We start from the raw sequence: 12,091 nt of genomic DNA, 5'->3' as shown, positions 1-12,091 counted from the left end.
TTCACAGCTATGGGCTTCCAGGTTAACTCTGTACTCCCTTGCTGAAGAGTCCGGCACAAACTACCCACTTGCAACCATTTCTCGTCCTGCTAATAGAGGAAGGACGTCCAGCTATCCTGTGGACATGGGGGGACGTGGGTCTATACTTAGGCCTGGAGGGACCACCACCTTCTAAACTGCACAGAGACGAACACAGCCTCCCTTTCTTTCCTTAACCACTCAGGGTAACCTGCTGTACCTCCTCTCTGGTGGGGGGACAAAATTCCTGGCTGGGAGGTGCTGGGGCCTTTCTAGAGTTAATCACTCCCTTTTCAGCGCTGGGCCTCCATTCCCGGGAGCCCCCAGATGCTGGTGAGATAAGGCTGCTGCTGCCAGAGAAAAATCTTGAAGCATTTGGCAGCTGACTGTGACTAATAAAAACCTGGACTCCTGGAATTTTAAAAATTCGCAACAGCCTCAGTCCCTGTGGTTAAGAGAAGAAAGAGCTTTTTCAGGTCTCAGCGCCCTTCCAGAAGGATACGAAAGAGTGGAGAGCAGGGGTACCAGATTCTCCCAGTTCTGTCCTCGTCCCCTCCAGTCCTGTTGTTGGCCTCTCCAGACCTCCTGGGCTGCCTGCTGTCACAAAGGAAAAACTGAGGCCCCCGGGACTACTGGGGGATAGGCCACACCTAAATCTCACAGCCTAGGGATTTCCAATCAGTTCTGGTCACCTACTTGCTTTTGCAAAAGAATTTTTAAAAAGTGGGTCGAAAAGAAGGTGTGGTGGGGAGGTGGAGAAAAGGAAAAGACCTGAATGTTCCCTGATGTAACCACACATGGCCCCAGCCACGAGCCGTGCCATGAGCATATGACTTAGCAATGTGCAAAACAGCCAGTATCCAGAGGTTTGCACAGAAGGGCATCTGGATTTGTAATCTCTCCTTATCTGATGCTTTTTCCAACTTGTCTACCCGCCACAGACAGGAAACAAAGCCTCTTGATTTAAGAGCCTCTGAAATCCTGGGAGGTTTGTTTGGGGCTCTGTTTTCTGGGTTTAAAAAGATCTGTTCACTTGGCACCAAAAGTATTTCGCGTTTTATTTATTAATTGTTTTGCTTCTCCTTATCTCTTGTTACGATTTTGTGGCTTCAAGGTTGGAGACTCCTTGGCCTTATAAAAAATGCTATTTTACAGTAAGGTCTCCAGAGACCCCAGAAGGGTCAGTCACTTCGGACATACAGCTGCAAATCTCAGGCTCCACTGGGACCTGTGGAACTCAGGTGTCCTGCCTTCAACTCTGGGGTCTACACCATAGAATACACAGTACAGCCTGTGACAGTACAGCCTGTATCGGAAACGGGAGAACTGAGACTCCGCTTGGTTAATTCTCTCGGTGAAATGAACCCAGATTGGTAAATCAGTGGTAGGAATACCTCTACAGTTCGCAAGCACTTTTACAGAAATCATCTGATTTTTTACCCCTACAGAATATTTTAAACTACCTTGTAAAAGATGAGTACATGCTGCGTCATTCTGATGGAGAAAACATTGCCACTCTGGATTGCAGACCGTCATAGCTGGAAGGCACTCGAATTCAACCTGCTCATCTCAGAAAAGAAAACAGACTTGCCCATTGTGCTAGCTGCTGGCCACCAGGTAGCTCAAGGTCCAAACCTGTGACCTCTCCTGTGGTGGGGTCATTCACATGAGAAAGGTATGCTTATGAAGTGTCCAGGAGGCCCTGAGGATGCACCCAAGTAGGATGCAGGAGCCACTGGAAGCACAGTTAGCTCAGCGAGTGAAATTCCGTCAGCCAGGCCCCAGGGCTAAGTGACTCATGCCTCTGGCATCCCAGAGTGGGATGAACTTGGTCTAGACTGATGCACAGTTTTCTTCCACTCTCTGCTTGGGGAATTCCAGGGTGCTCCTGAGAAGGCTCACACCTGTGAGTGTCATCTCTAAAGCTCTGTGATCTGTCCCCAGTCTCCAGGGGTCAGTGAGGATGGATGTTATACAGCCCACCACACCTCTGTGGAGCAGGGGTGGGAAGAGACGGGTGTCTGCATCACATTCATTCACACCTGGGGTCTCAAGACATGGAGAAATCATTAACTGACACTTCACTTTGACCACACTTCACTCTTTGCCATTTTTGAATCTATGGGCCCTGAATGGGGGAAAGTGGAGGGAGAGCTTTAGCTTTCACACTTGGGTGTGGAACAGTGAGGGCAAAAAGTCTGCTCCTACTTTCAAGGCCAAGGTTGGGAGGGGTCAGAGAAGAGGCAGGGAGAGAATGGAGCACACAGCTGGCATCCCTTCTCTCTCTCTCTCTCTCTCTCTCTCTGATATATAACGCTGATTCACACAATGGTGGACACTGCCAACAACTAGCTGTGGTTGCCCTCCGCGTGGGTTGGGTATATTTTCATAAATGCAGAGTAACAAGTGATCTTAGAACTTAGTAATCACCTCATCCTGCTTCCTTCCCAATGCAGGAATCTGGCTGCAATTTTCCTGGTTGGAGGCCATCCTGTTCCTGGTTGAACTACTCCAGTGACAAGGAATTCACCACTAATAGGGCAAAAGGGCATCCACTGCAAAAGGGCATCCACTGCAAAAGGGCAGCCCTCAGTGTCACAGAATTTTCATGTTGAGCTGAAGTCTACATCCCATTACCTTCTCATCCATCTTAATTCTGGGATTTAAAACAAACCATAAACATCATTTCCATGGTAGCACTTCAAATATTTGAAGAAAACAGACATGTCTCCCCCCATAACTCTTTTCTTGACCCAATATCTTCATTTTCTCATATGACATGGTTTCCCGATCTGTCCCTTTCCTGCTAGTCCTTTCTCTGGGTGACCTAGTTGAGAAATGGCCCCAGAACTGAATCCTGCACTCAGTTCTTGGTCCAAAAAGGAAAGAGTTTAGGAAAATAATTTCTATCAGTGCATCAGTTTATATTCATTTTTTTTTAGCAGCCATAATATACCTTTGGCTTATAATGAGCTTTCAGCCAACCAATCAGGGATTTTTTTAAAAAACATAATCAACCCTTTCAGTCACTCTGTCTAGCTTTCGCTCTGTGTATGATTTTTCCCCCCATGGACCTTGATATAGGACCTTACAATGGTCCCTAATATGTTACAGTTGGGGCCTATGATTTCAACCTACTGAGGTTTTTCCGAATCTCATTCCCTAATGTTATATTCCAGCAATCCCTTCCCGCTTTGTGTCTCCTATGAATTTGATCAGTACTTATTTTAATCTCCATGCGAATTTCTGATACGCGATGGGGAAGTGGGAGTAGAGCCCACTTACTGTTCTCACACTGACTACTCAGCAGTTCTCCTGGGTACCATTAGTCAGTACACTGTAACTCCACCTAACGGCATGTCCACCAAATCTACTTCTCGGCCTCTTGTCCACAACCTTTAATAGGGGACATTTCTTTAGCCAAGAGGAATGACTTCATGACTTCAGCTACTAACACAGGCTATTACATGAAGTATTTCAGAGAAACGTTTCAGCATCCCACAAAAATCCACTGTAGGTGGTCTGAGCAACTCCCTGCCAGTGAGCACGGGCTTTAGCCACGAAGCCCTGGATGGAAGACTCCTCTGACAATTCTCAAAGGCTCTCCTCAGACATTCTGACAGCTAGGCCCTCTCATGACCTACTTTCATCCGATACCAAAGGGAAGAGGTTATAGGGGACTGCTCATCAGTTGAAAGTTTCCTCAGTGTCTGTGGCGGGACAAGAAAGCCGCCACCCAGTCTGGTTCATTCATAGTAATCAGTCTGATTTTTCCGACAGTAAGAGGGAAGCCTTCTAGGAAAATGCAGAGGATGGAAGGTTGTGGAAGTCGTCCAGCCTTTCCACCTAGATGTCCCCCCAGCTAGTCCTCTCTGGGTTGCTGTAAATTCATTTAGGATCTAGGCTCCTTGCCTTGGAATGACATTCCAGCTTTCCCCAAGACATGCATCTTGTCTTCTCAGGTTATAAAGACTGGAGGACAAGGGCCATATATTCTTCCCACAATGTTGTCCCAGACCATATCTGTATGCAGCAGACACCCAACAAATGTCCGGAAGAAAGATAGGGACCAAACGTTCCTATCGTGGACTCCAGCCCCTCCAGAATAAGAAAGTATTCTCCAACAGATTTTTTTCAGTCCTCCCTTAGCCTATTCTACCCAATTAAGTTTCTGCTTTTCATATGACCCATCTTATTTACCCTCCAAATACTCACCATCAGAACTCCCCATAGAGGTATTCAATAAAACTTCTCTGTTGAAGTGATACTCACAGAATCCTTTCCCAGAATCATTTTTTCCTAGTGGCAAACCCACTGACATTTTGGCCCACATTCTTTTGATTGAAAAGAATGACTTTTTTATGCCCAGAAGCCTGGATCTTCACTTGACAATCCAAGTGGATTATCCTGAGATCCTAGGCCAAACAGAGGCCCATTAAAAATGTTATAAATAACTCATTATTCTAGAAGGCAGGGCAATGCTATAAAGGAAAGATTTGCTTCTGTATGCTTGTCATCACTGTTTAGTTTGATATTTTGTCCTGGGTGATTCTTCATCTAAGGGGATAATGATCTTTGGTTTGAATTCCTGGGAAGAAGAAAACTTGGGAGTTAGATATATTGTTCCCATTAAGTCCTACCATTATTTCTGTTGGATACAATGGTGAATTAGATATAGCCTCTGCCCTCATTGGAAAGATGAGATACATACAAATGGGTGCTAATTATTCTGCATGAGCTTATAAAGAGAGGAGATGGAAAGTGTGAAACTGAGTTGGAAAAGTCTACACTCCAAAGCATAAACTTCATGGTAAAGCAAAGTTATCAACAGTAACTGGAATACTAAATAAAGTACATCAACTCTATAACAATCATTTCTAGTTATTTCTAATAAAATAGCAGCATTTGAAAAATAACGGCTAGAAATGGTCTTCTGCCAGCTGAGAGAAGACTGGAGATCCTTTTCCATGCTATAATACAGGCTTGGACAAGTTCCCAGAATGCTCTAGGAACATATGAGAAAAGAGCAGGACAGTGTGAGTCATGAGAGGAAAAATGTAAAGACCACAATCTGGGTAGAACTTCCTCTGGAACACAAATAGGGCAATTTCAAGAATCACCTTTCTTCAGCATTAATCTGGGGTAAGCTGAAGGTTAAAGCACAGTGAAGTCTCCTTAGCCTGGACTCAGGGCAGCTCCCCTTTGGGGTGACCCCAATATATTCCTTGAGAAAGGAGTCTTGGCTGCCTACTCCTCCAGCCCTAAGCCCACATTCCTTGAACGTAAGAGTAGTGCAATAAGTATTTGCTAATTTCGTTGTTTAAGTGGAGAATCTTTTGAAAAGAAATCTGAAATTTAGCCATAAATGTAGAAGGGTCAGGAGACTTTTGCCATTCCCAAATGCTGGCTTGGGTCAGGCAGCAACATTAGAATCCTCTGAGAGAGCTTGAAGAAGTAACCTGTTCCCATAGTGGGAGATTCTGATTCAGTATCTGCATTTGTGAAGTAATTCTGATCCCCAGCTAGATTTGGGAGCAACTGTCCTGTGGTAGCCAGCCTCCAAGAGGGTACCCAGTGATCTTCATTTTCTGCCTTCATGCCCTTGGGTAATCTCCTCCCACACTATACATGGTTAATCTGTGTGACTAATAGAATACAGTGGAAATGACGGAATATCACTTCCAAGATTAGGTTATGAAAGACTGTAGCTTCCATGTTTTGCTCCCTCTCTCTCTGAAGCAAGACAACTGCCATGTTTGAAGGACATTCAGGCAATCTATAGAGAGGATGTGTGGAGAGGATCAGAGGGCGCCAGCTGACAGTCAGAAAGAAACTAAAGCATGCCTACAACCGCATGAGTCAACTTGGGAGACCATCTCCCGACCCCAGTTGATAGCCTGACTGCAACCTCATGAGAGACTGGATCAACTAGCTAAGCCACTCCTGGATTCCTGACCCTCCGAAACTATGTGAGATAGTAAAAGTTTGCTGTTTGAAGCTGCAAAATCTGGGGGGGGAATTTGTTATGCAGCAATTGATAACTAATACACTTTCCTAGTCCAAAGGGTAAGCTCCTGAACATAGCACAGAAGGTCTTTCATGCTCACCTTTCTGGTTTCATTTCACACTACTCCCAGATTCACACATGAGCAGCACTGGCCTACTTGTCCCCAGTTCACACCTCCACTCCTCTGTGCCTTGGCCCAAGCTGTCCTCTGTGTCTGGAATGCCTTTTCCCCATTGATGGCATCGCATCCACTTCAGAAATCCTCCCCCAACAGCCCCCGCACCAAATCCAATTGCCTTGGGCCTCCCTTCTCAGCGCTCACTTCTTGGAATCAGTAGACGAAAAGAGAGTGACATGGAAGGAGGAAACAGTCACTTGAAGGAATCATCAAGAGCACATGACTTGCCTCTATGTGGTTGATCAATGAATTGTCGAATTTGAACCCAGGAATCCTTTTGTCACTGCACACCACACCCACGTCTTCTGTGTGCTTGCAGTCAGTGACACCCCAGCCATTGGAGGAGCAGGCTGCGAGGGTTGCCTCTTTGCCGGTGCAGTAGATATTGTCCAGCCAGATGGGGCCTGAAGAAAGCAGAGAAGAGGGAGACCAAGCACTACGTCAAAGTAGGTTTGAGTCTTTGTGGGCACCAACGTCGCACATAGAGAATTTTCCCTCTAATCTTGGCAACTGTATGTGGTCATCAATTGATTTTTAGTATATTAAAATATTGCATATAGTTCTAGACCAGCTGGATTCCCTTGTCAGAGGGATGTGGTAGACGGAACACGATTCGGGTAGAAGTCAGAGTTGAGCCTGAACGTCATGTGGTCATAGGGGAAAGAGCAGGGACTTCAGATACTAAGCTAGGGGTGAATTGGCTCAGCCGCTCAGCTCTGTGACCTTGGCCGAAGCCACTTTTTCTCATCCATAAAGTGGGGATAATAATGATGAATTGCAGGGCTGTGTGCAGACTAGAGACAAAACATGGCACTTGCCCAGTTTATTGTTGGCCCATACTTCTCAAAAACAGTAACTATGATGATGATGATGACGATGAAGAAGTAGATGTGATTTTAGTTATACTGACTATGACACAAGTCAGACTTAGCTTCCACCTGCAGCAGAGGCTGAACTATGGCCTTTCTGGGAAAATCTAAGCTATCCTGCAACTGAGTGTTTGAAGCTTTTAAGGCATTTTCACATGTATACCTCCGCTGACTTCCTCAGACCTCAGGGAAGAGGATGAAAAGGCATTGTTATTCCTACTTCACACGGATGCAGAGCTCTGGCTCAGAGAGGGCACCCCACTCTGCAAGGCCACCCCCTGAGCCCAGTACCCCAGTCCATTCAGTGCTCTTGTCACTTCCTGATGTTTCCCATCCACTGATTCAGAGACCAACCCACAGAACGGCCTCCTCAAGTTTAGAAGTCAGGTGAAGGCAGGGCTGGGGTGCAGCTGGCCGGGCAATCTCTCTGGGAGGCCCTGTGGAATTCTGCTCACCTCCTGTGCCTTTACCTGATTTGCACTAAGTAGAGAATTTAGTGTGCAAAGCACTAGAGGGTTAATCACAATAAGACACCCCCTTCCGTCCATTAGGATGGCTACTATAAAAAAAAACAGAAAATAACAAGTGTTGGTGAAGAGGTGGAGAAATGGGAACCCTGTGCACTGTTGGCAGGAATGCAACATGGTGCAGCCCCGATGGGAAACAGGCATTCCTTCCTCAAGAAATTAAAAATGGAATTACTATATGGCCTCGCAATTCCCACTTCTGGATATACATCTAAAAGAATTGAAAGCGGAGTCTCAAAGAGATATCTGCACACTCGTGTGCATTACACCATTATTCACAGTAGCAAGAGACAAAAGCAACCCAAATGTCCATTGATAAATTATGGTATATCCATACATTGGAATATTATTCAGCCTTTCAAAAAAAGGAAATTTTAACACATGTTGTTACATGGATGAATCTTGAGTTCATTATGCTAAGTGAAGTAAGCAAGTCACAAAAAGACAAATACCACAGGATTCCACTTGTAGGGGGTACCTAGAATAGTCAAAATTCATAGAGACAGAAAGTAGAACGGCGGTTGCCAGGGCTGGGGGAGAGGGAATGGGGAATTGTTGTTTAACGGATGTAGAGTTTCAGTTTTGCAAGATGAAAAACCTTCTGGATACTGTTTGCACAACAGTGTGAATGTACCAACACTGCTGAACTGTACATGGAAAAATGGTTGCAATAGGTTTTAGGTTATGTGTATTTTGCCATAATTAAAAATAAAAATTTTTTAGGTTATGTGTATTTTGCCATAATTAAAAATAAAAATTTTTTAAATGCTACAGGGTTTTCAAATAGTGATTTTTATAAGTGCCACTACAAAATGAAAGGGAAGCAAAATCCAACCTGTCATTTTTCTCATGGCTCCACGTAGAATTCTATAGTATAACGGAGTCAGATAACCTGGGTTCAAATTCTCTCAGGCTTGGGTACCACGTGACTTGGTCAACTACTTCACCAAGCCTGTTCCCCATTCCTAAAGTGAAAACAATGATACCCAACAAGCAGGTTGCCATGGTATTCAATGAGATAATCTGTGTGCCTAGAACATGTTCAACCTCCCTTTCTCCATCCTTCTCACAATAAGTCAGAAAAACAATGAACACTGTTGTTTTCATGAGGCAAGGGAGGAGCAGATAAAAACGCTCCCATTGTAGAGATGAGAGAAACAAGAAGAACCTGAGGCTCTTCAAGGTCAGAGAGGACACAGGGCCAGTCTCCTGACTTCCAGGCCCTGCTGAAACACGTCTGCTGTGACGGGTGGCTGGTCAGGGTTCAAATCAGAGTGCCTGCAATGCATTCAGGGGAACAAAGAGCTTATTGAAAACATCTGGGCTGAGGTTTCACAACTGGTTTCTCAATTTGGCCTGGTTTCCAAGCCATCAAGCTCCACTGAAACGTCTGCTCCCTAACCGATTGCTGTTTCAACAACAAATCAATGTTTGTCTTGCTAAACACCAGCAATGGAAAAGACCCTCCATGTTTGACGCAGGGCCTCTTCCTTGGGCCATTCTGTAGTAAAGCTGGTAAAGGAAACGGTGGTGAAAGGAGCAGTCCCCTTATTCCATCTGCAATGACAGGAACCACCGTCGCTAAGGGGGTGGGGAACCAGCCAGCGCACGGCTAAAGGCCGTGTGAAGAGCTGCAAAACATACTCCAGGGCCTGCTAAACTTTCATAAGGAACATTTGCAGTTAGACCCCAGAGTGCTGATGGGAACTAACTTACCCTGAAAAGCTGCTTTCCTAAGGAGCTTCAATTCCACCCCAGTCGTCCTACCCCCTTCCTATTCTCACTAGTTATTTTTTTTTCGATGGTGAAAATACAAATTTCTACTCAGCCCAAGATAGCATCACCATGCATGGTATACTCATAAGGCCTGATTCATGACAACTTTTTTTCTGTATGTTTAATGCTTGTCGACTAGACTGTTCTGATTCCAAAGCAGCCAGCTTCTGGTTCTGCCTGTGGGAAGACAGGGTGGTTCTAGGCACAGTGCAATGCATGCCATCCCAGAGCTACACGGAAAGTGGCACTCGGGACACATATGAGCCTAAAACTTTGAGGCTACAACTTTGGACACAAAATGCCAGTCAATCAGAAGCAAGACTTCATTGTACTCTTTCCACTCATTTACTTTAAGAAATGCTCCTGAGAAAAGGAGAATAAACAAAGGAACAGACAATTTGGAAGACAAAGATCTGAAATGACTTTCCACTTGAATGCCTTCACGTTCCCCTCAACTCTGTAATGAAAATTGTTCACTGTTGAAATTATTCAAGTTAGAAGCTTTGGGGCCACACTTGGTCATTTGCTTGCTTTGTCACTCTGATCTGAAGAATGTCAGGGAAAGGGGGTGCACTGGGCACCAGGTCTGATCTCGGATCTGAAGACAGGCAAAGGAAAGCCACCATAGTAGGTTCAGGTTGCTGTGAGACCCATACAGAGGCTGAGAAGTGGGGCAGCTGTCCCCTTTAGGACCCTCTAAAAGGGCCCATGATTTCCCTGAGCTCAGAGATACTTTGGGAGAAGAGAACTATTCCCAGGCGAGCCTGGAAAACCCCGGCAGTGTGGGTGCTCTCTCTGGCTTCATTACTACATCCTGAACTTGAAAGAAGTCAGTGACAGTGATAATTCCTGCAGGAGTGGCCTCTGATGGATGCAATGGTGGCGTTCCCAGCTCATCCACAGAGCCAACCCCATGGGAGCACATTCACGTTCTCTAGTCACTATGCCAAGTAGTGTTCGCCAACGCTTCTAATAGTCTCCCAAATCAAAATGAATCAATCGGCCAATATTTACTGAGTTCCGAACACGCACTCAGGGCTAAAAATCCTAAACTGATGAAATTCAAATACACGTATATTTACAAGGTCTCTTATGATGTATACCAAGTAATTCTTTATATAGACAGCAGAATCCTTCAAGTCCTGGAGACGTGACAGGTAAAAGTATTTTAGCATCTATTTCTCCCTTCCTCTCTTTGATACTTCTTTCCTAAGCCTGGATGGTTTCAACATCCACACAGATGACCCTTCCAGGACTCTCGGCCTCTTAGTCACTCCACCTCCTGTCTCCAGTGACGTTCCTCCACCCTATGTCTGCTACTATCCCATAGTTTAGATCTTGTCATTACCAATAATCGCACCCCCCACTTCCATCTCAACGCTGCTGCCCTGCAACCAGGTCCCCCACCTCGTCTTTCTAGCATACTCCTTCTAGTATTGCAACCTCAGCAGAGACCCACAATCCATCATCCTGGCTTTCCACAGTCCGTCAACTTGTCCATGCAGTACTTTCCATGGGCCAGGATTTTAATTGCGTCCTTGCATAGTCCTGTACTCCCTTTAACTTTTCTTTCTTCATCATCCTTGGATGGCAAAGTCTGAGCCAGGTTAATCCATGCCTTCTCCTGGGCAGGGGACCATAAGAAAAACCACATCCATCGTGTCTGACGACAGGTTAATTTTAAGTTTGGGTAGAAATAAAATAAAGTTGCCACTAGAACAACCCCACACTCACTGGAAAGTACTTGTTATAAAATAATTAATCTTTGAAAGAATGCAATAGAAAACATAAATTTGATGGTACTGCTGGATCACTCAGCTAGCAGAATAAACGGAGATATGAGAGGATGGAGAAGTGTCTGGAGTTTTTGTAAAGAAGACAAGAAATGGGTTGAAAAGCCCAGAATTTGCTAACTTGTCTTTGCTGCTTTTACTCTCGTCCCTGCTCAGGAACCCAGAGTCAGCATCAGAGAACATTTTACTCCAAGTGCGGTTCCTCCAACAGGATATATTCCATTTCATGGAGGTGAGACATGTCGAGATGGGATTTCCTTTCTCCTAGAATTTCTAGAATATGAAAGCCAGGGTTGGAAGGGGCCACAACAATGAATCCCCAAACTGGCTACGTATACAATCAACTTGGAAGGCTTCCAAAGGTCACAGAGTCCTACATTCCAGCCCAGACCCTGACCCAGAATACCCTGGGTTACTCCCCACAGGGGATTCTTATGCTGTCAGTGTGGCATGACTCCAGGAGTGCAGCAAGAGATTTGGGCACCTCTGCTATCATCCAGCAGCGTTCAGTCAGATGGAGGAGCGGCCTTTGCTTTACCAACCCAGAGAGGGGCATTCTCAGCTCCTATTTTGTTTTTTAAAAAATCATGCTTTTCATCCTTATCTATTTTCCCACTTAGGATCACAGACTGTGCGAGTTTCAAGAGTTCTTAAGAGCCCAACTTCCAGGCCAAAGAAGACGAGTGACTTCCTCTAAAGCATAGAATTACGCCTGCTCTCCCTCAAAGCTCTTATCATAAAAAGAATTTTTAAAAATATATATTGATGGCACTTAACCAGGGAGAAAAGAATAGGCTAACCAAAGTGAAAAACCCAAAGTAACTCTGTTCCTGTCACGGCCAAGCCCAAAACAGCATGTGAGTGTTAAAAGTGTGAACTGTATGTGGGCAGGAGGGTGGGGAGAGTCAGGGAACGCTAACCTG

General features: G+C 45.2%; 1 protein-coding gene across 2 annotated transcripts in view; it reads right to left on the bottom strand.

Moving 5' to 3' along the window:
• LOXL2 (lysyl oxidase like 2) overlaps positions 1–12,091 on the bottom strand; it is a 92,521-nt gene that overhangs the window by 51,849 nt on the left and 28,581 nt on the right. For both annotated transcript variants that reach the window (XM_033135507.1, XM_033135508.1), the window contains exon 3: positions 6,432–6,607. In XM_033135507.1, coding sequence (XP_032991398.1) covers positions 6,432–6,607 — 176 coding nt within the window. The remainder of the gene's footprint in view (positions 1–6,431; positions 6,608–12,091) is intronic.

The sequence above is a fragment of the Rhinolophus ferrumequinum genome, chromosome 18 (genome assembly GCF_004115265.2).
Source record: "Rhinolophus ferrumequinum isolate MPI-CBG mRhiFer1 chromosome 18, mRhiFer1_v1.p, whole genome shotgun sequence".
In the NCBI taxonomy this organism is placed as follows: Eukaryota; Metazoa; Chordata; class Mammalia; order Chiroptera; family Rhinolophidae; genus Rhinolophus; species Rhinolophus ferrumequinum.
The sequence above is the reverse complement of the archived record's forward strand: the minus strand, read 5'-3'. Positions and strand labels throughout refer to the sequence as shown.